The sequence below is a fragment of the Aquarana catesbeiana genome, linkage group LG05 (genome assembly GCF_042186555.1).
Source record: "Aquarana catesbeiana isolate 2022-GZ linkage group LG05, ASM4218655v1, whole genome shotgun sequence".
NCBI classification, from domain to species: Eukaryota; Metazoa; Chordata; class Amphibia; order Anura; family Ranidae; genus Aquarana; species Aquarana catesbeiana.
This window is the reverse complement of record NC_133328.1, coordinates 649,139,657-649,161,685: the sequence shown is the minus strand read 5'-3', so window position 1 is coordinate 649,161,685 and position 22,029 is coordinate 649,139,657. Positions and strand designations below refer to the sequence as shown.

Below are 22,029 nucleotides of genomic sequence, written 5' to 3'. Positions count from 1 at the left end.
TGGACGGGGGCACCTGATGTAATGAGTTCCTCTGATAGGGGCACTTGGTGGACTGGGGCACCTGACACATGGATGGAGACACCTGATGTAATGAGTTCCTCTGATAGGAGCACCTGGTGGACGGAGACACCTGATGTAATGAGTTCCTCTGATAGGAGCACCTGGTGGGCGGGAACACCTGATGTAATGAGTTCCTCTAATAGGAGCACCTGGTGGACGGGGACACCTGATGTAATGAGTTCCTCTGTTAGGAGCACCTGGTGGACGGGGACACCTGATGTAATGAGTTCCTCTGATAGGAGCACCTGGTGGACAGAGAGACCTGATGTAATGAGGTTCTCTGATAGGAGCACCTGGTGGACGGGGACACCTGATGTAATGAGTTCCTCTGATAGGGACACCTGGTGGACGGGGACACCTGATGTAATGGATTCCTCTGATAGGAGCATCTGGTGGACGGTGACACCTGATGTAATGAGTTCCTCTGATAGGAGCACCTGGTGAACGGTGACACCTGATGTAATGAGGTCCTCTGATAGGAGCACCTGGTGCACATTGACACCTGATGTAATGAGTTCCTCTGATAGGAGCACCTGGTGGACGGGGACACCTGATGTAATGAGTTCCTCTGACAGGGGAACCTGGTGGATGGAGACACCTGGTGTAATGAGTTCCTCTGATAGGGGCACCTGGTGGAAAGGGACACCTGATGTAATGAGTTCCTCTGATAGGAGCACCTGGTGGGCGGGAACACCTGATGTAATGAGTTCCTCTGATAGGGGCACCTGGTGGATGGGGACACCTGATGTAATGAGTTCCTCTGATAGGGGCACCTGGTGGACGGGGACACCTGATGTAATGAGTTCCTCTGTTAGGAGCACCTGGTGGACGGGGACACCTGATGTAATGAGTTCCTCTGATAGGAGCACCTGGTGGACAGAGAGACCTGATGTAATGAGGTTCTCTGATAGGAGCACCTGGTGGACGGGGACACCTGATGTAATGAGTTCCTCTGATAGGGACACCTGGTGGACGGGGACACCTGATGTAATGGATTCCTCTGATAGGAGCATCTGGTGGACGGTGACACCTGATGTAATGAGTTCCTCTGATAGGAGCACCTGTGAACGGTGACACCTGATGTAATGAGGTCCTCTGATAGGAGCACCTGGTGCACATTGACACCTGATGTAATGAGTTCCTCTGATAGGAGCACCTGGTGGACGGGGACACCTGATGTGATTAGTTCCTCTGATAGGAGCACCTGGTGGACGGGGACACCTGATGTGATTAATTTCTCTGATAGGAGCACCTGGTGGACGGGGACACCTGATGTAATGAGTTCCTCTGACAGGGGAACCTGGTGGATGGAGACACCTGGTGTAATGAGTTCCTCTGATAGGGGCACCTGGTGGAAAGGGACACCTGATGTAATGAGTTCCTCTGATAGGAGCACCTGGTGGGCGGGAACACCTGATGTAATGAGTTCCTCTGATAGGGGCACCTGGTGGATGGGGACACCTGATGTAATGAGTTCCTCTGATAGGGGCACCTGGTGGATGGGGAGACCTGATGTAATGACTTCCTCTGATAGGAGCACCTGGTGGGCGGGGAGACCTGATGTAATGAGTTCCTCTGATAGGGGCACCTGGTGGACGGGGAGACCTGATGTAATGAGTTCCTCTGATAGGAGCACCTGCTGGACAGGGACACCTGATGAAATGAGTTCCTCTGATAGGGGCGCCTGTTGGACGGGGAGACCTGATGTAATGAGTTCCTCTGATAGGAGCACCTGGTGGACGGGGACACCTGATGTAATGAGGTTCTCTGTTAGGAGCACCTGGTGGACGGGGACACCTGATGTAATGAGTTCCTCTGATAGGAGCACCTGGTGGACAGAGAGACCTGATGTAATGAGGTTCTCTGATAGGAGCACCTGGTGGACGGGGACACCTGATGTAATGAGTTCCTCTGATAGGGACACCTGGTGGACGGGGACACCTGATGTAATGGATTCCTCTGATAGGAGCATCTGGTGGACGGTGACACCTGATGTAATGAGTTCCTCTGATAGGAGCACCTGTGAACGGTGACACCTGATGTAATGAGGTCCTCTGATAGGAGCACCTGGTGCACATTGACACCTGATGTAATGAGTTCCTCTGATAGGAGCACCTGGTGGACGGGGACACCTGATGTGATTAGTTCCTCTGATAGGAGCACCTGGTGGACGGGGACACCTGATGTGATTAATTTCTCTGATAGGAGCACCTGGTGGACGGGGACACCTGATGTAATGAGTTCCTCTGACAGGGGAACCTGGTGGATGGAGACACCTGGTGTAATGAGTTCCTCTGATAGGGGCACCTGGTGGAAAGGGACACCTGATGTAATGAGTTCCTCTGATAGGAGCACCTGGTGGGCGGGAACACCTGATGTAATGAGTTCCTCTGATAGGGGCACCTGGTGGATGGGGACACCTGATGTAATGAGTTCCTCTGATAGGGGCACCTGGTGGATGGGGAGACCTGATGTAATGACTTCCTCTGATAGGAGCACCTGGTGGGCGGGGAGACCTGATGTAATGAGTTCCTCTGATAGGGGCACCTGGTGGACGGGGAGACCTGATGTAATGAGTTCCTCTGATAGGAGCACCTGCTGGACAGGGACACCTGATGAAATGAGTTCCTCTGATAGGGGCGCCTGTTGGACGGGGAGACCTGATGTAATGAGTTCCTCTGATAGGAGCACCTGGTGGACGGGGACACCTGATGTAATGAGGTTCTCTGATAGGAGCACCTGGTGGACGGGGAGACCTGATGTAATGAGGTTCTCTGATAGGAGCACCTGGTGGACGGGGAGACCTGATGTAATGAGTTCCTCTAATAGGAGCACCTGGTGGACGGGGACACCTGATGTAATGAGTTCCTCTGTTAGGAGCACCTGGTGGACGGGGACACCTGATGTAATGAGTTCCTCTGATAGGAGCACCTGGTGGACAGAGAGACCTGATGTAATGAGGTTCTCTGATAGGAGCACCTGGTGGACGGGGACACCTGATGTAATGAGTTCCTCTGATAGGGACACCTGGTGGACGGGGAAACCTGATGTAATGGATTCCTCTGATAGGAGCATCTGGTGGAGGGTGACACCTGATGTAATGAGTTCCTCTGATAGGAGCACCTGGTGAACGGTGACACCTGATGTAATGAGGTCCTCTGATAGGAGCACCTGGTGCACATTGACACCTGATGTAATGAGTTCCTCTGATAGGAGCACCTGGTGGACGGGGACACCTGATGTAATGAGTTCCTCTGATAGGAGCACCTGGTGGACGGGGAGACCTGATGTAATGAGTTCCTCTGATAGGAGCACCTGGTGGACGGGGAGACCTGATGTAATGAGTTCCTCTGATAGGAGCACCTGGTGGATGGAGACACCTGATGAAATTAGTTCCTCTGATAGGGGCGCCTGGTGGACGGGGAGACCTGATGTAATGAGTTCCTCTAATAGGAGCACCTGGTGGACGTGGAGACCTGATGTAATGAGTTCCTCTGATAGGAGCATCTGGTAGACGGGGACACCTGATGTAATGAGTTCCTCTGATAGGGGCTCCTGGTGGACGGTGACACCTGATGTAATGAGTTCCTCTGATAGGAGCACCTGGTGGACGGGGACACCTGATGTAATGAGTTCCTCTGACAGGAGCACCTGGTGAACGGGGAGACCTGATGTAATGAGTTCCTCTGATAGGGGCACCTGGTGGACGGGGAGACCTGATGTAATGAGTTGCTCTGATAGGGGCACCTGGTGGACGGGGAGACCTGATGTAATGAGTTGCTCTGATAGGGGCACCTGGTGGACGGAGACACCTGATGATGTAATGAGGTTCTATGTCTGTGGAGGTGATTGGTCTTCTTTTTTGTTTTATTAAGAAGTTATTTATTTGTCTTAAATGTTGTTTTTTTAATACAAATACAAGAACAAATGTAAAGCTATCCAAGGTTAAAGTGTCCTCATGGTTAATGTCGTAACCCCCCCCCCCCCCCCCCACCATCCCCGGTGTAGGGGAGCAATCTGCCCCTCACATACCCACCACATCTGACAGCTCCTGTACCCACCCTCCAGTGATGCCCCCCTTAGGTATGTGAGTGATAACATGGACTCTCCAGCCTGGCAGAGGAGGCGGTCAGAGAATGTCCGTACAGCTTCATTGTTTATTGTAATGTGGAAGAGACACTTTGCTCCCCACTTCCTTCACTCCTCTTATTATGCCTGTGCTGGCCCGGCTCCTCTACTTAGTCAACTACAGCAATGCACCACCCCCAGTATTGCCCCTGCTTCCCCCGGCAGTGTCAGCCTCTGGGTAATGCCCCCACACCTCCCCGGAGGTGGGATGAGGATTCTCCTTTTATATGGGAGGTTGAGGTTGATTTACTAAATGCAAATTCTCTGTGTACTGCAAGTGCAGTCATGTAGATCTGAGGGGAAGATCTGAAATGAGGGGAAGCTCTGCTGATTTTATCACCCGATACAAGCAGAAATGCTGTTTTCTATTTCCCTTGAATATCCCCCTCAGATCTACATGACTTGTAGTGCACAGGGGATTTGCCTTTAGTAAATAAACCTGCCCCATAGTCTGCCTCTCTCATCACCCGGAAGATGTCTCCTCCCTCTCTGCCACGCCCCATGTTGTGGGCGGGCCTTCAGTGTCCTCACAATATAGGACTGACGGTCCTTCATTGTAAGTGATGACGAGTGAGAGAGCTCCGAGGAGGTAAAGGGATGTGGGGGGGGGGGGGTCATACCATCTGGAGGAGGGTTGAGATGAAGACTGACGAATAAGGATAGAGAAACAAGGAATGACGATTGAAGTATGAGGACTCAAGGATAAGGACTGAGAGATGAAGGATGAGGATTGAGGGAATGAGGATTGAGTGACAGGGGATGAAGAATGAGAGATGAGGATTTAGGGATGACAAAAGATCAGAGACCACAGACATGGTACAGGAGATGATCAGAGACTGCAGACATAGTACAGGAGATGGTCAGAGACTGCAGACATAGTACAGGAGATGATCAGAGACTGCAGACATAGTACATGAGATGGTCAGAGACTGCAGACATAATACAGGAGATGATCAGAGACTGCAGACATAGTACAGGAGATGATCAGAGACTGCAGACATAGTACAGGAGATGATCAGAGACTGCAGACATAGTACAGGAGATGATCAGAGACTGCAGACATAATACAGGAGATGATCAGAGACTGCAGACTTAGTACAGGAGATGATCAGAGACTGCAGACATAGTACAGGAGATGATCAGAGACTGCATAGTACAGGAGATGATCAGAGACTGCAGACATAATACAGGAGATGATCAGAGACTGCAGACATAATACAGGAGATGATCAGAGACTGCAGACATACTACAGGAGATGATCAGAGACTGCAGACATAGTACAGGAGATGATCAGAGACTGCAGACATAATACAGGAGATGATCAGAGACTGCAGACATAATACAGGAGATGATCAGAGACTGCAGACATAATACAGGAGATGATCAGAGACTGCAGACATAATACAGGAGATGGTCAGAGACTGCAGACATAGTACAGGAGATGATCAGAGACTACAGACATAGTACAGGAGATGATCAGAGACTGCAGACATAGTACAGGAGATGATCAGAGACTGCAGACATAATACAGGAGATGATCAGAGACTGCAGACATAATACAGGAGATGATCAGAGACTGCAGACATAATACAGGAGATGGTCAGAGACTGCAGACATAGTACAGGAGATGATCAGAGACTGCAGACATAGTACAAGAGATGATCAGAGACTGCGGACATACAGGTGAAGTCAATATCATGGATTATCTGGTTATAGTGGTATCTGTAAGTGGGTGGGATATATTAGGCAGCAAGTGAACATGTTGTCCCTGAAGTTGATGTGTGGAAAGCAGAAAAAAACAGTTCAGTGCAGTTTGTTGTGTATGGGGGGCTGTGTAGTTGCAGAGCGGTCAGGGTGTCCATGCTGATACATTTCCACAGCCAAAGGTGCCTACAATGGCCATCAGAACTGGACCAAAGAGCAGTGGATGGAGGTGGCCTGGTCTGATCAATTCAGGAATGGTTTGAGGAACACAACAGCAAGGTTGAGGTGTTGAGTTGGCCTCCAAATTCTCCAGATCTCAATCCAATCGAGCATCTGTGGGATGTACTGGAAAAACAGGTCGGATCCATGGGGGCCCCACCCCCCAACTTACAGGATCTGCTTAGTGACGGTTTGGTGCCCAGATACCATGGCGTACCTTCAGAGGTGTCGGGGAGAAATGATACATTGTTTTTCATTGTAATCCTCCTGGGAAATTATACTATCTGTACATTATATGTTTCCAATCTCCTGAGATAATAAACCTAGGCTCGGTTCACACTAGTAGCGGCACGACTTGCAGGTCGCCTCACCGAGGCGACCTGCACACGACTGCCTGGGCGACTTGCAAAACGACTTCTGTATAGAAGTCTATGCAAGTCACCCCAAGTCACCCCCAAAGTAGTACAGGAACCTTTTTCTAAGTCGGAGCGACTTGCGTCGCTCCCCTTAGAACGGTTCCATTGTACAGAACGGGACGCTACTTGTCAGGCGACTAGGTCGCCTGACAAGTCGTCCTAGTGTGAACCGAGCCTTACAGAATTATAAGGCTCGGTTTCCACTAATGTGACTTCTCATGCGACTCGGGACTGCAAAGTCACATGACAAGTCGTACTTCCAGTGATTTCCACTTTGGTCCCATCACAAGAATACACAGGGATTGCTTCAAGTCGCATGAAAATCACGCGACTTTGGGGTTGCAATAGTGCAAACCGAGTCTAACTGATTGATACACAAGGATCTGATTTCGGAGGAACGCACGCCGCAGCATTAAGACTCTATTCACACTGGGGCGATCTGAATCGTGGGTGAAATCTCCGCGAATATGTCCGCGATTCCAAATCGTGGGACGCGTGTGCGATGCCATTACTTCTTAATGGCACCCCAATCATGCCGCGATTGTCGCACGGTAAATTGCGCTGTAGTTGCGGCAAATCGCAATGCACGACGCTTGCTCAAAAAGAGGCACGAGCTTCTCTTTTGATCACCAGTGTCACACGTTGTGATTTGCCGCCATTGCAGCCCAATCTACCGCGCGACAAGCGCGCGCCGTGTTTGGGGTGCTATCGCACGTGCGTCCTGCGATTCACCGCGCTTTGCAGTTCAAATCGCTCCGGGTGTGAACGGAGCCTTAGGACCAGCTCACACCACAACGCGTTGCGGGAAAGACGCGTTCCGTATGCGTTTTGACACACCGCGCTGGCAATGCACTGCCTTTTGCGATCTGCTGCGGGGGCCAATGCATTGTTGACGGCGTCCCCCCCCCCCCCCCAGCGCAGATCGCAAATGCAGTGCGTTTGCAGCCACCAAATCGCATGCACTACTGTCTCTGTGTTCCAGTGCAATTTTAGCCCAATCAGATGAGTGGGCTGCAAAATCGCACCGCAATGCAGAGAAATCGCAACGCAGAAAAATCGCACCACGCGATAAGGAGGTGGAATTGTTACCGGCGCCCACTAAACCTGACCAGGTTCATAAATGGGGCCACTCTGTAAGCGGTGCAATGCACGCGGTTGTGGTGCGCTTGCGTGGCGATCACGGGGGTTAAAGCAGGTGGTGAGGAAGCGATACCACTCCTCAGCACCTGTCAAATGCCATCCGAAGAGCGATGAAAATGTGGATCGTTTTTCAGAGAGCAAAAGAAAGCGTGAGCAAGCCCTTGAAGCACAGGTGCCCAACTGGCGGCCCTCCACCCGTTGTGGAACTACAAGTCCCATCATGCCTCTGCCTGTGGGAGTCACGCTTCTAACTGTCAGCCTTGCAATGCCTCATGGGACTTGTAGTTCTGCACCAGCCGCTGAGGCCATACTTAGAAGTCGTTCTGTCCTGTAACACCGCATACAGCTTTAAGACTTCCCCCCGACTTGTTATTTAAAGGAATCGTCTATTTTCAATGTTCCCCTCGAAGTCACAGGAAACCCCCCCCCCCACGCTCTTATTTTTGTATTGGTCCAAGTCCCCTCTGGCAGTGCCCCCCCCCCCTTATCAACCTTAAAATTTACCAGAATTAAAAAAGAAGATGACCCCCCCTCCCATAGACTTCAATGGGATTTGTGCCTGACTGGCTGAGCAGGTTGTCAGTGACATGCCGTGTCGGGGGAGGGAGCAGTGCTGGAGGAAGGGGGGGGGGGAGTTGTAGCTCTGGATGTGACGGAGGGGAGGAGGTACTTCCTGCTTCCTCTCCAGCACAGGCTGATCTTGGGGCCCGTTGGCTCTGCAGAGCTGTGTGTGGGATTCTGGGGGATCTCCATGGCTCTGGTCAGGTTGTGGTAGGCAGGCGGGGGGCCCCTGGACATCTCCCAGATGATCTGCTCAGTGACGGCTGGAGACAGACTGAGTCTCTCCTCCACCCGGAGGGAGCTGGAGAAACCCCTGCCGGAGGGGGACACGGCACAGGTAGGAGACATTGGGGGCTTGCTGGACATACCTGTACATGTATGATATGTGACATGTGTGTCCAACTCCATATCTGCATGTACAAGTATATATCTGCATGAAGAAGTATATACAGCTTCTACATACCTACTACATTCCCACATGTATATCCTCCATACGTCTTCATCTACTACATACCCACATGTATATCCTCCATACGTCTTCATCTACTACATACCCACATGTATATCCTCCATACGTCTTCATCTACTACATACCCACATGTAGAACCTCCATACGTCTTCATCTACTACATACCCACATGTATATCCTCCATACGTCTTCATCTACTACATACCCACATCTAGAGCCTCCATACGTCTTCATCTATTACATTCCCACATGTATATCCTCCATACGTCTTCATCTATTACATTCCCACATGTAGAACCTCCATACGTCTTCATCTATTACATTCCCACATGTATATCCTCCATACGTCTTCATCTACTACATTCCCACATGTATATCCTTCATACGTCTTCATCTATTACATTACCACATGTATATCCTTCATACGTCTTCATCTATTACATTCCCACATGTATATCCTCCATACGTCTTCATCTACTACATACCCACATCTAGAGCCTCCATACGTCTTCATCTATTACATTCCCACATGTATATCCTTCATACGTCTTCATCTACTAAATACCCACATGAATATCCTCCATACGTCTTCATCTACTACATACCTACATGTAGAACATCCATACGTCTTCATCTACTACATACCCACATCTAGAGCCTCCATACGTCTTCATCTATTACATTACCACATGTATATCCTTCATACGTCTTCATCTATTACATTACCACATGTATATCCTTCATACGTCTTCATCTATTACATTACCACATGTATATCCTTCATACGTCTTCATCTATTACATTCCCACATGTATATCCTTCATACGTCTTCATCTACTAAATACCCACATGAATATCCTCCATACGTCTTCATCTACTACATACCTACATGTAGAACATCCATACGTCTTCATCTACTACATACCCACATCTAGAACCTCCATACGTCTTCATCTACTACATACCTACATGTATATCCTCCATACGTCTTCATCTACTACATACCTACATGTAGAACATCCATACGTCTTCATCTACTACATACCCACATCTAGAACCTCCATACGTCTTCATCTACTACATACCTACATGTAGAACCTCCATACGTCTTCATCTACTACATACCCACATCTAGAACCTCCATACGTCTTCATCTACTACATACCTACATGTAGAACCTCCATACGTCTTCATCTACTTCATTCCCACATGTAGAACCTCCATGCGTCTTCATCTACTTCATTCCCACATGTATATCCTCCATACGTCTTCATCTACTACATACCCACATCTAGAACCTCCATACGTCTTCATCTACTACATACCCACATCTAGAACCTCCATACGTCTTCATCTACTACATACCTACATGTAGAACCTCCATACGTCTTCATCTACTTCATTCCCACATGTAGAACCTCCATACGTCTTCATCTACTTCATTCCCACATGTATATCCTCCATACGTCTTCATCTACTACATACCCACATCTAGAACCTCCATACCTCTTCATCTACTACATACCCACATGTATATCCTCCATACGTCTTCATCTACTACATACCCACATGTAGAACCTCCATACGTCTTCATCTACTACATACCTACATGTAGAACATCCACACGTCTTCATCTAATACATACCCACATGTATATCCTCCATACGTCTTCATCTACTACATACCCACATGTAGAACATCCACACGTCTTCATCTACTACATACCCACATGTAGAACATCCATACGTCTTCATCTACTACATTCCCACATCTAGAACCTCCATACGTCTTCATCTACTACATACCTACATGTAGAACATCTATACGTCTTCATCTACTACATACCTACATGTATATCCTCCATACGTCTTCATCTACTACATACCCACATGTAGATCATCCATACGTCTTCATCTACTACATTCCCACATCTAGAACCTCCATACGTCTTCATCTACTACATACCTACATGTAGAACATCTATACGTCTTCATCTACTACATACCTACATGTATATCCTCCATATGTCTTCATCTACTACATATCCACATCTATATCCTCCATACGTCTTCATCTACTACATTCCCACATCTAGAACCTCCATACGTCTTCATCTACTACATACCTACATGTAGAACATCCATACGTCTTCATCTACTACATACCTACATGTATATCCTCCATATGTCTTCATCTACTACAAACCTACATGAATATCCTCCATGCGTCTTCATCTACTACATACCTACATGTATATCCTCCATACGTCTTCATCTACTACATACCTACATGTAGAACCTCGATACGTCTTTATCTACTACATACCTACATGTAGAACCTTTGTTCGTCTTCATCTGCTACATACCTACATGTATATCCTCCATATGTCTTCATCTACTACATATCCACATCTATATCCTCCATACGTCTTCATCTACTACATTCCCACATCTAGAACCTCCATACGTCTTCATCTACTACATACCTACATGTATATCCTCCATATGTCTTCATCTACTACATATCCACATCTATATCCTCCATACGTCTTCATCTACTACATTCCCACATCTAGAACCTCCATACGTCTTCATCTGCTACATACCTACATGTATATCCTCCATATGTCTTCATCTACTACATATCCACATGTATATCCTTCATACGTCTTCATCTACTACATACCCACATGTATATCTTCCATACGTCTTCATCTACTACATATCCACATGTATATCCTTCATACGTCTTCATCTACTACATACCTACATGAATATCCTCCATACTTCTTCATCTACTACATACCTACATGTATATCCTCCATATGTCTTCATCTACTACAAACCTACATGAATATCCTCCATACGTCTTCATCTACTACATACCTACATGTATATCCTCCATACGTCTTCATCTACTACATACCCACATGTAGAACCTTGATACGTCTTCATCTACTACATACCTACATGTAGAACCTTCGTTCATCTTCATCTACTACATACCTACATGTATATCCTCCATATGTTTTCATCTACTACATACCTACATGTAGAACATCCATACATCTTCATCCTTCTAGATTGTAAGCTCTAACGAGCAGGGCCCTCTGATCCCTCCTGTATTGTATTGTATTTGTACTGTATTCCCGGTAAAGCGATGTGCAAACTGTTGGCGCTATATAAATCCTGTATAATAATAATAATAATCTACTACATACCTACATGTATAACCTCCATAGGTCCTCATCTACTACAAACCTACATGTATATCCTCCTTAGGTCTTCATCCACTACATACCTACATCTATAACCTCTATACGTCTTCTACTACTACATACCTACATGTAGAACCTCCATAGGGCCTCATCTACGTCATACCCACATGTATATCCTCCGTACATCTTCGTGTACTAAATACCCACATGTATAACGTCTTCATCTACTACATATCTACATGTATAGCCTACATAGGTCTTTATCTACAACCTAGCTACATGTATAAACTCCATATGTCTTCATCTACTTCGTACCCACATGTGAAACCTCCATACGTCTTCATCTACCACATACCCATATGTATATCCTCCATACGTCTTCATCTACTACATACCTACATGTAGAACCTCGATACGTCTTTATCTACTACATACCTACATGTATATCCTCCATACGTCTTCATCTACTACATACCTACATGTAGAACCTCGATACGTCTTTATCTACTACATACCTACATGTAGAACCTTTGTTCGTCTTCATCTATTACATTCCCACATGTATATCCTCCATACATCTTCATCTACCACATACCCACATGTATATCCTCCATACATCTTCTTCTACTATATGTAAAACCTCCATACCTCTTCATCTAGTACAGGCGTACCTCACTTTTATGTACACAATGTGACCAGAGCATGTATGTAAAACAAAAATGTACTTAAGATGAAGCAATACCTTTTTTCGCTTCTAGGGTGTAGTGGGGGTGTCAGGGGCTGTATTGGGGGTGTCAGGGGCACACTGGAACAGGGCAGGCTGCTCTCTCGGAGCTTCAGCTCCTTCTACTGTGGCTGCAAAATGTCTGTACAATACTTACGAGGCACTTTGCATACACTCTCGGGTATGTCCGTTCTCGCAAGTGTACGTAAAGTGAGTGTACTTAAAGCGGTGTATGCCTGTACATACAGTGGGGACGGAAAGTATTCAGACCCCCTTACATTTTTCACTCTTTGTTATATTGCAGCCATTTGCTAAAATAATTTAAGTTCATTTTTTTTCCTCATTAATGTACACACAGCACCCCATATTGTACACACAGCCCCCCATATTGTACACACAGCCCCCCATATTGTACACACAGCCCCCCATATTGTACACACAGCACCCCATATTGTACACACAGCCCCCCATATTGTACACACAGCACCCCATATTATACACACAGCACCCCATATTGTACACACAGCCCCCCATATTGTACACACAGCTCCCCATATCGTACACACAGCACCTCATATCGTACACACAGCACCCCATATTGTACACACAGCCCCCCATATTGTACATACAGCCCCCCATATTGTACACACAGCACTCCATATTGTACACACAGCCCCCCATATTGTACACACAGCCCCCCATATTGTACACACAGCACCCCATATTGTACACACAGCCCCCCATATCGTACACACAGCCCCCCATATCGTACACACAGCCCCCCATATTGTACACACAGCACCCCATATTGTACACACAACACCCCATATTGTACACACAACCCCCCATATTATACACACAGCCCCCCATATTGTACACACAGCCCCCCATATTGTACACACAGCCCCCATATTGTACACACAGCACCCCATATTGTACACACAGCCCCCCATATCGTATACACAGCCCCCCATATTGTACACACAGCCCCCCATATTGTACACACAGCCCCCCATATTGTACACACAGCACTCCATATTGTACACACAGCACCCCATATTGTACACACAGCCCCCCATATCGTACACACAGCCCCCCATATTGTACACACAGCACCCCATATTGTACACACAACACCCCATATTGTACACACAACACCCCATATTATACACACAGCCCCCCATATTGTACACACAGCCCCCCATATTGTACACACAGCCCCCATATTGTACACACAGCACCCCATATTGTACACACAGCCCCCCATATCGTATACACAGCCCCCCATATTGTACACACAGCCCCCCATATTATACACACAGCACCCCACATTGACAGAAAAACACAGAATTGTTGACATTTTTGAAGATTTATTAAAAAAGAAAAACTGAAATATCACATGATCCTAAGTATTCAGACCCTTTGCTGTGACACTCATATATATAACTCAGGTGCTGTCCATTTCTTCTGATCATCCTTGAGATGGTTCTACACCTTCATTTGAATCCAGCTGTGTTTGATTATACTGATTGGACTTGATTAGGAAAGCCACACACCTGTCTATAAAAGACCTTACAGCTCACAGTGCATGTCAGAGCAAATGAGAATCATGAGGTCAAAGGAACTGCCTGAAGAGCTCAGAGACAGAATTGTGGCAAGGCACAGATCTGGCCAAGGTTACAAAAACATTTCTGCTGCACTTAAGGTTCCTAAGAGCACAGTGGCCTCCATAATCCTTAAATGGAAGACGTTTGGGACGACCAGAACCCTTCCTAGAGCTGGCCGTCCGGCCAAACTGAGCTATCAGGGGAGAAGAGCCTTGGTAAGAGAGGTAAAGAAGAATCCAAAGATCACTGTGGCTGAGCTCCAGAGATGCAGTCGGGAGATGGGAGAAAGTTGTAGAAATTCAACCATCACTGCAGCCCTCCACCAGTCGGGGCTTTATGGCAGAGTGGCCCGACGGAAGCCTCTCCTCAGTGCAAGACACATGAGACCGCATGGGCACACAAAAGCCCGACTCCAAGATGGTGAGAAATAAGATTCTCTGGTCTGATGAGACCAAGATAGAACTTTTTGGCCTTAATTCTAAGCGGTATGTGTGGAGAAAACCAGGCACTGCTCATCACCTGTCCAATACAGTCCCAACAGTGAAGCATGGTGGTGGCAGCATCATGCTGTGGGGGTGTTTTCCAGCTGCAGGGACAGGACGACTGGTTGCAATTGAGGGAAAGATGAATGCGGCCAAGTACAGGGATATCCTGGACGAAAACCTTCTCCAGAGTACTCAGGACCTCAGACTGGGCCGAAGGTTTACCTTCCAACAAGACAATGACCCTAAGCACACAGCTAAAATAATGAAGGAGTGGCTTCACAACAACTCAGTGACTGTTCTTGAATGGGCCAGCCAGAGCCCTGACTTAAACCCAATTGAGCATCTCTGGAGAGACCTAAAAATGGCCGTCCACCAACGTTTACCATCCCCCCTGACAGAACTGGAGAGGATCTGAGAGGAGGAATGGCAGAGGATCCCCAAATCCAGGTGTGAAAAACTTGTATCTTTCCCAAAAAGACTCATCAAAAGGGGCTTCTACTAAATACTGAGCAAAGGGTCTGAATACTTAGGACCATGTGATATTTCAGGTTTTCTTTTTTAATAAATCTGCAAAAATGTCAACAATTCTGTGTTTTTCTGTCAATATGGGGTGCTGTGTGTACAATATGGGGGGCTGTGTGTACAATATGGGGTGCTGTGTGTACAATATGGGGTGCTGTGTGTACAATATGGGGGGCTGTGTGTACAATATGGGGTGCTGTGTGTACAATATGGGGGGCTGTGTGTACAATATGGGGGTCCTGTGTGTACAATATGGGGTGCTGTGTGTACAATATGGAGGGCTGTGTGTATAATATGGGGGGCTGTGTGTACAATACGGGGTGCTGTGTGTACAATATGGGGGTGCTGTGTGTACAATATGGGGTGTTGTGTGTACAATATGGGGGGCTGTGTGTACAATATGGGGTGCTGTGTGTACAATATGGGGGGCTGTGTGTACAATATGGGGTGTTGTGTGTACAATATGGGGTGCTGTGTGTACAATATGGGGTGCTGTGTGTACAATATGAGGTGCTGTGTGTACAATATGGAGTGCTGTGTGTACAATATGGGGGGCTGTGTGGACACTATGGGGTGCTGTGTGTACAATATGGGGTGCTGTGTGTACAATATGGGGTGCTGCGTGTACAATATGGGGGGCTGCGTGTACAATATGGGGTGCTGTGTGTACAATATGGAGTGCTGTGTGTACAATATGGGGTGCTGTGTGTACAATAGGGGGTGCTGTGTGTACAATATGGGGTGCTGTGTGTACAATATGGGGTGATGTGTGTACAATATGGAGTGCTGTGTGTACAATATGGGGTGCTGCGTGTACAATATGGGGGGCTGTGTGTACAATATGAGGTGCTGTGTGTATAATATGGGGTGCTGTGTGTACAATGTGGGGGGCTGTGTGTACAATATGGGGTGCTGTGTGTACAATATGGGGGGCTGTGTGTACAATATGGGGGGCTGTGTGTACAATATGGGGTGCTGTGTGTACAATATGGGGTGCTGTGTGTACAATATGGGGGGCTGTGTGTACAATATGGGGTGCTGTGTGTACAATATGGGGGGCTGTGTGTACAATATGGGGGTCCTGTGTGTACAATATGGGGTGCTGTGTGTACAATATGGAGGGCTGTGTGTATAATATGGGGGGCTGTGTGTACAATACGGGGTGCTGTGTGTACAATATGGGGGTGCTGTGTGTACAATATGGGGTGTTGTGTGTACAATATGGGGGGCTGTGTGTACAATATGGGGTGCTGTGTGTACAATATGGGGGGCTGTGTGTACAATATGGGGTGTTGTGTGTACAATATGGGGTGCTGTGTGTACAATATGGGGTGCTGTGTGTACAATATGAGGTGCTGTGTGTACAATATGGAGTGCTGTGTGTACAATATGGGGGGCTGTGTGGACACTATGGGGTGCTGTGTGTACAATATGGGGTGCTGTGTGTACAATATGGGGTGCTGCGTGTACAATATGGGGGGCTGTGTGTACAATATGGGGTGCTGTGTGTACAATATGGAGTGCTGTGTGTACAATATGGGGTGCTGTGTGTACAATAGGGGGTGCTGTGTGTACAATATGGGGTGCTGTGTGTACAATATGGGGTGATGTGTGTACAATATGGGGTGCTGTGTGTACAATATGGGGTGCTGTGTGTACAATATGGGGTGATGTGTGTACAATATGGAGTGCTGTGTGTACAATATGGGGTGCTGCGTGTACAATATGGGGGGCTGTGTGTACAATATGAGGTGCTGTGTGTATAATATGGGGTGCTGTGTGTACAATGTGGGGGGCTGTGTGTACAATATGGGGTGCTGTGTGTACAATATGGGGTGCTGTGTGTACATTAATGAGGGAAAAAATGAACTTAAATGATTTTAGCAAATGGCTGCAATATAACAAAGAGTGAAAAATTTGAGGGGGTCTGAATACTTTCCGTCCTCACTGTACCTACAACTAGAACCTCGATACGTCTTCATCTACTTCATACCCACTTGTATAACCTCTATTATGTCTTCACCTACTACATACAGTGCCTTGAAAAAGTATTCATACCCCTTGACATTTCCCACATTTTCTCATGTTACAACCAAAAACGTAAATGTATTTTATTGGGATTTTATGTGATAGACCAACACAAAGTGTCACATAATTGTGAAGTGGAAGGAAAATGATACAAATAAATATGTGAAAAGTGTGTGTGTGGGGGGGGGGCATTTGTATGGCGCCCCCCGGAGTCAATACTTTGTAGAACCCCCTTTCTCTACAAGTCTTTTTGGGGTGTCTCTACCAGCTTTGCACATCTAGAGAGGACATTTCTGCCCATTCTTCTTTGTAAAATATCTCAAGCTCTGTCAGATTGGATGGAGAGCGTCTGTGAACAGCAATTTTCAAGTCTTGCTACAGATTCTCAATGTGATTTAGGTCTGGACTGTGACTGGGCCATTCTAACACATGAATATGCTGTGATCTAAACCAGGGGTGTCCAAACTTTTTTCAAAGAGGGCCAGATTTGATGAAGTGAACATGCGTGAGGGCCGACCATTTTTCCTGACATTCTTTGAACCATTAAAATTCGGTCTAAGTGTGTTTGTCCGATCACTAATACACGGCCCAACAAGAATTCTCCTGCCTTTGTGGCTGTGTGTGGTAAAGAGAAGAGCTTGGGCGTGTTATTTGGATATACCGTATTTATTGGCATATAACACCTTCACTTTAAGAGGGAAGTTCCAGGAACAAACTTAAGTTTTAAATAAAGAACTGTGAAGCAAAATAAGGGTCAGTGCCCATCAATACAGCCCGATCAGATCAGTGCCCATCTGCAGCCTCACCATTGCAATCAATGCAGCCTTACCATTGCAATCAATGCAGCCTCACCATTGCCATGAATACAGCCTTAGCATCAATGCAGCCTCACCATTGCAATCAATGCAGACTCACCATTGCCATGAATGCAGCCTCACCATTGCCATGATTGCAGCCTCACCATTGCCAATTTTAAATAAAGAACTGTGAAGCAAAATAAGGGTCAGTGCCCATCAATACAGCCCGATCAGTGCCCATCTGCAGCCTCACCATTGCAATCAATGCAGCCTTACCATTACAATCAATGCAGCCTCACCGTTGCAATCAATGCAGCCTCACCATTGCCATGAATACAGCCTTAGCATCAATGCAGCCTCACCATTGCAATCAATGCAGCCTCACCGTTGCAATTAATGCAGCCTCACAATTGCCATGAATGCAGCCTCACCATTGCAATCAATGCAGCCTCACCATTGCAATCAATGCAGCCTCACCATTGCCATGAATGCAGCCTCGCCATTGCAATCAATGCAGCCTTACCATTGCAATCAATGCAGCCTCACAATTGCCATGAATGCAGCCTCACCATTGCAATCAATGCAGCCTTACCATTGCAATCAATGCAGACTCACCATTGCCATGAATGCAGCCTCACCATTGCCATGATTGCAGCCTCACCATTGCCAATTTTAAATAAAGAACTGTGAAGCAAAATAAGGGTCAGTGCCCATCAATACAGCCCGATCAGTGCCCATCTGCAGCCTCACCATTGCAATCAATGCAGCCTTACCATTACAATCAATGCAGCCTCACCGTTGCAATCAATACAGCCTCACCGTTGCCATGAATACAGCCTTAGCATCAATGCAGCCTCACCATTGCAATCAATGCAGCCTCACCGTTGCAATTAATGCAGCCTCACAATTGCCATGAATGCAGCCTCACCATTGCAATCAATGCAGCCTCACCATTGCAATCAATGCAGCCTCACCATTGCCATGAATGCAGCCTCGCCATTGCAATCAATGCAGCCTTACCATTGCAATCAATGCAGACTCACCATTGCCATGAATGCAGCCTCACCATTGCCATGATTGCAGCCTCACCATTGCCATTGCCATGAATGCAGCCTCACCATTGCCATGATTGCAGCCTCACCATTGCCATTGCCATGAATGCAGCCTCACCATTGCAATCAATGCAGCCTTACCATTGAAATGAATGCAGCCTTACCTTTGCCATGAATGCAGCCTCACCATTGCCATCAGCGCAGCCTGATTGATGCCCATCTGCAGCCTCGAAGGGGACAGGTAGGAGGTGTGATGAGCACCAACAGATTACATACAGGAGAATCTCCTGTTTACTTGGCGGCCTCTTTATTACAAAGTCCCGCCTCCTATGATAGACAGCACAGTCATCCAATGCCAGCCCAGGAGACGGGACTTCCTATTATAGATGCTGCCAAGTAAACAGGAGATTCTCCTGTATGTACTCTGACGGCGCTCGTCCAGCCCCCTCCGAGGCAGCGCCGATAAATACGATATATATCCAAATCACCAGGGGGGCCGTTTTAAACCGGAACGCAGGCCGGACTTTGGACGTGACTGATCTAAACCATTCCATTGTAGCTCTGGCTGGATGTTTCGGGTCGTTGTCCTGCTGGAAGGTGAACCTCCCCCCCAGTCTCAAGTCTTTTGTAGACTCTAATGCCGCGTACACATGATCGGAATTTCGGCCCGCAAAAGACCGATGAGAGTTTTTCATCGGAAAATGCGTCCGTGTGTATGCACCATCGGACTTTTGCTGGCCAAATTCCAGCCAGCAAAAGATTGAAAGCATGTTCTTAATTTTTCGGTCGGGAAAAGTTCCTATCCGAAAATGCGATCGTCTGTGGCAATTCTGACGCGCAAAATTCCTACGCATGCTCGGAAACAATTCGACGCATGCTCGGAAGCATTGAACTTCATTTTCTCGGCTCGTCGTAGTGTACATCACCGCGTTCTTGACGGTCGTAAGTTCAGCGAACTTTTGCGTGACCGTGTGTATGCAAGGCAAACTTGAGCGGAATCCCGTCGGAAAAGCCGTCTTATCTTTTTCCGACGAGAAGTCCGATCGTGTGTACGCGGCATAACAGGGTTTCTACTAAGATTGTCCTGTATTTGGCCCCATCCATCTTCCCATCAACTCTGATCAGCTTCCCTGTCCCTGCGGAAGAAAAGCATCCCCACCACATGATGCTGCCACCACCATGTTTCACGGTGGGGATGGTGTGTTCAGGGTGATGTGCAGTGTTAGTTTTCCCCACACATAGCGTTTTACTTTTAGGCCAAATAGTTGAATTTTGGTCTCATCTAACCAGAGCACCTTCTTCCACATGTTTGCTGTGTCCTCCACATGTCTTTCACCAATGTCTTTCTTCTTGTCACTCTTCCATAAAGGGCAGATTTGTGGAGCACACGACTAATAGTTGTCCTGTGGACAGATTCTCCCACCTGAGCTGTGGATCTCTGCAGCTCCTCCAGAGTTACCATGGACCTCTTGGCTCTTCTCTGATGAATGCTCTCCTTGCCCGGCTGGTCAGTTTAGGTGGACGGCCATGTCTTGGTAGGTTTGCAGTTGTGCCATACTCTTTCCATTTTCCGATGATGGATTGAACAGAGCTCCGTGAGATGTTCAAAGCTTGGGAGATTTTTTTATAACCTAACCCTGCTTTATACTTCTCCACAACTTTATCCCTGACCTGTCTGGTGTGTTCCTTGGCCTTCATGATGCTGTTTGTTCACTAAGGTTCTCTAACAAACCTCTGAGGGCTTCACAGAAAAGCTGTATTTATACTGAGATTAAATTACACACAGGTGGACTCTATTTACTAATTAGGTGACTTCTGAAGGCAATTGGTTCCATTAGATTTTAGTTAGGGGGATCAGAGTAAAGGGGGCTGAATGCACCCCACACTTTTCAGATGTTTATTTGTAAAAATTTTGAAAAACAATTATAATTTTCCTTCCACTTCACAATTATGGGCCACTTTGCGTTAAATAAAATTCCAATAAAATATATTTATGTTTTTTGTTGTACCATGACAAAATGTGGAAAATGTCAAGTGGTATGAATTCTTTTTTAAGGCACTGTACCTACATGTATATCCCCCGTACATCTTCATCTACTACATACCTACATGTATATCCCCCATACATCTTCATCTACTACATACCTACAGTACTTGTAGAACCTCCATATGTCTTTATCTACTACATACCTACATGTAGAACCTCAATACGTCTTCATCTACTACACACCCACATCTAGAGCCTCCATACGTCTTCATCTACTACATACCCACATGTAGAACTGCCATATGTTTTTATTTACTATATCCCTTCTAGTACATCCTCCATACGTCTTCATCGACTACATACTTACATGTAGAACCTCTTTCTCTTCATCTACTACATACAGTACATGTAGAACCGCCATACCATGTAGGAAGACAATGTTTGGTCTTTCCTGGATCACTTGCTGATGTGGGTGCAGTCCAGGAGATGAACTGAGATGTATGGTCCCGGCACCGTATGACCCCCATCCCATATTCTTCCAGGTTCCGGTGACCTTTGATGATGTGGCAGCTTACTTCTCGGAGGACGAGTGGAAGGACCTGGAAGAATGTCAGAAGGAACTTTACAAAGATATGATGAAAGAGAATTATGAGGCGCTAATATCTCTGGGTAATTCTAAGAAGGACAAGTCCATATATTCTGCAGATTATTCCATCACTGACTCCTCTACAAATCTACAGAACATTGCTCTATCCCATCCACTACCTTACAGATCCATATTAATATATTCTGCATATTATTCCACCACTGACCTCTCTACAGATCTGCAGAGCATTATTCTGTGTCCCCCCCCTCCTAAACCATACCAGGCCATATGCCCTCAACATGGGGGTGAACTAGGGCAGGGGGGCTC

At 46.8% G+C, this 22,029-nt stretch overlaps 1 protein-coding gene across 1 annotated transcript in view; it reads left to right on the top strand.

The window, feature by feature from the left end:
* The first annotated feature begins 8,346 nt into the window (after positions 1-8,346).
* Positions 8,347-22,029, top strand: part of LOC141145670 (uncharacterized) — a 29,306-nt gene continuing 15,623 nt past the window's right edge. The window contains exons 1-2 of the mRNA XM_073632515.1: positions 8,347-8,565; positions 21,659-21,785. Of these exons, the coding sequence (XP_073488616.1) occupies positions 8,473-8,565; positions 21,659-21,785 (220 nt within the window). The 5' untranslated portion in view covers positions 8,347-8,472. The remainder of the gene's footprint in view (positions 8,566-21,658; positions 21,786-22,029) is intronic.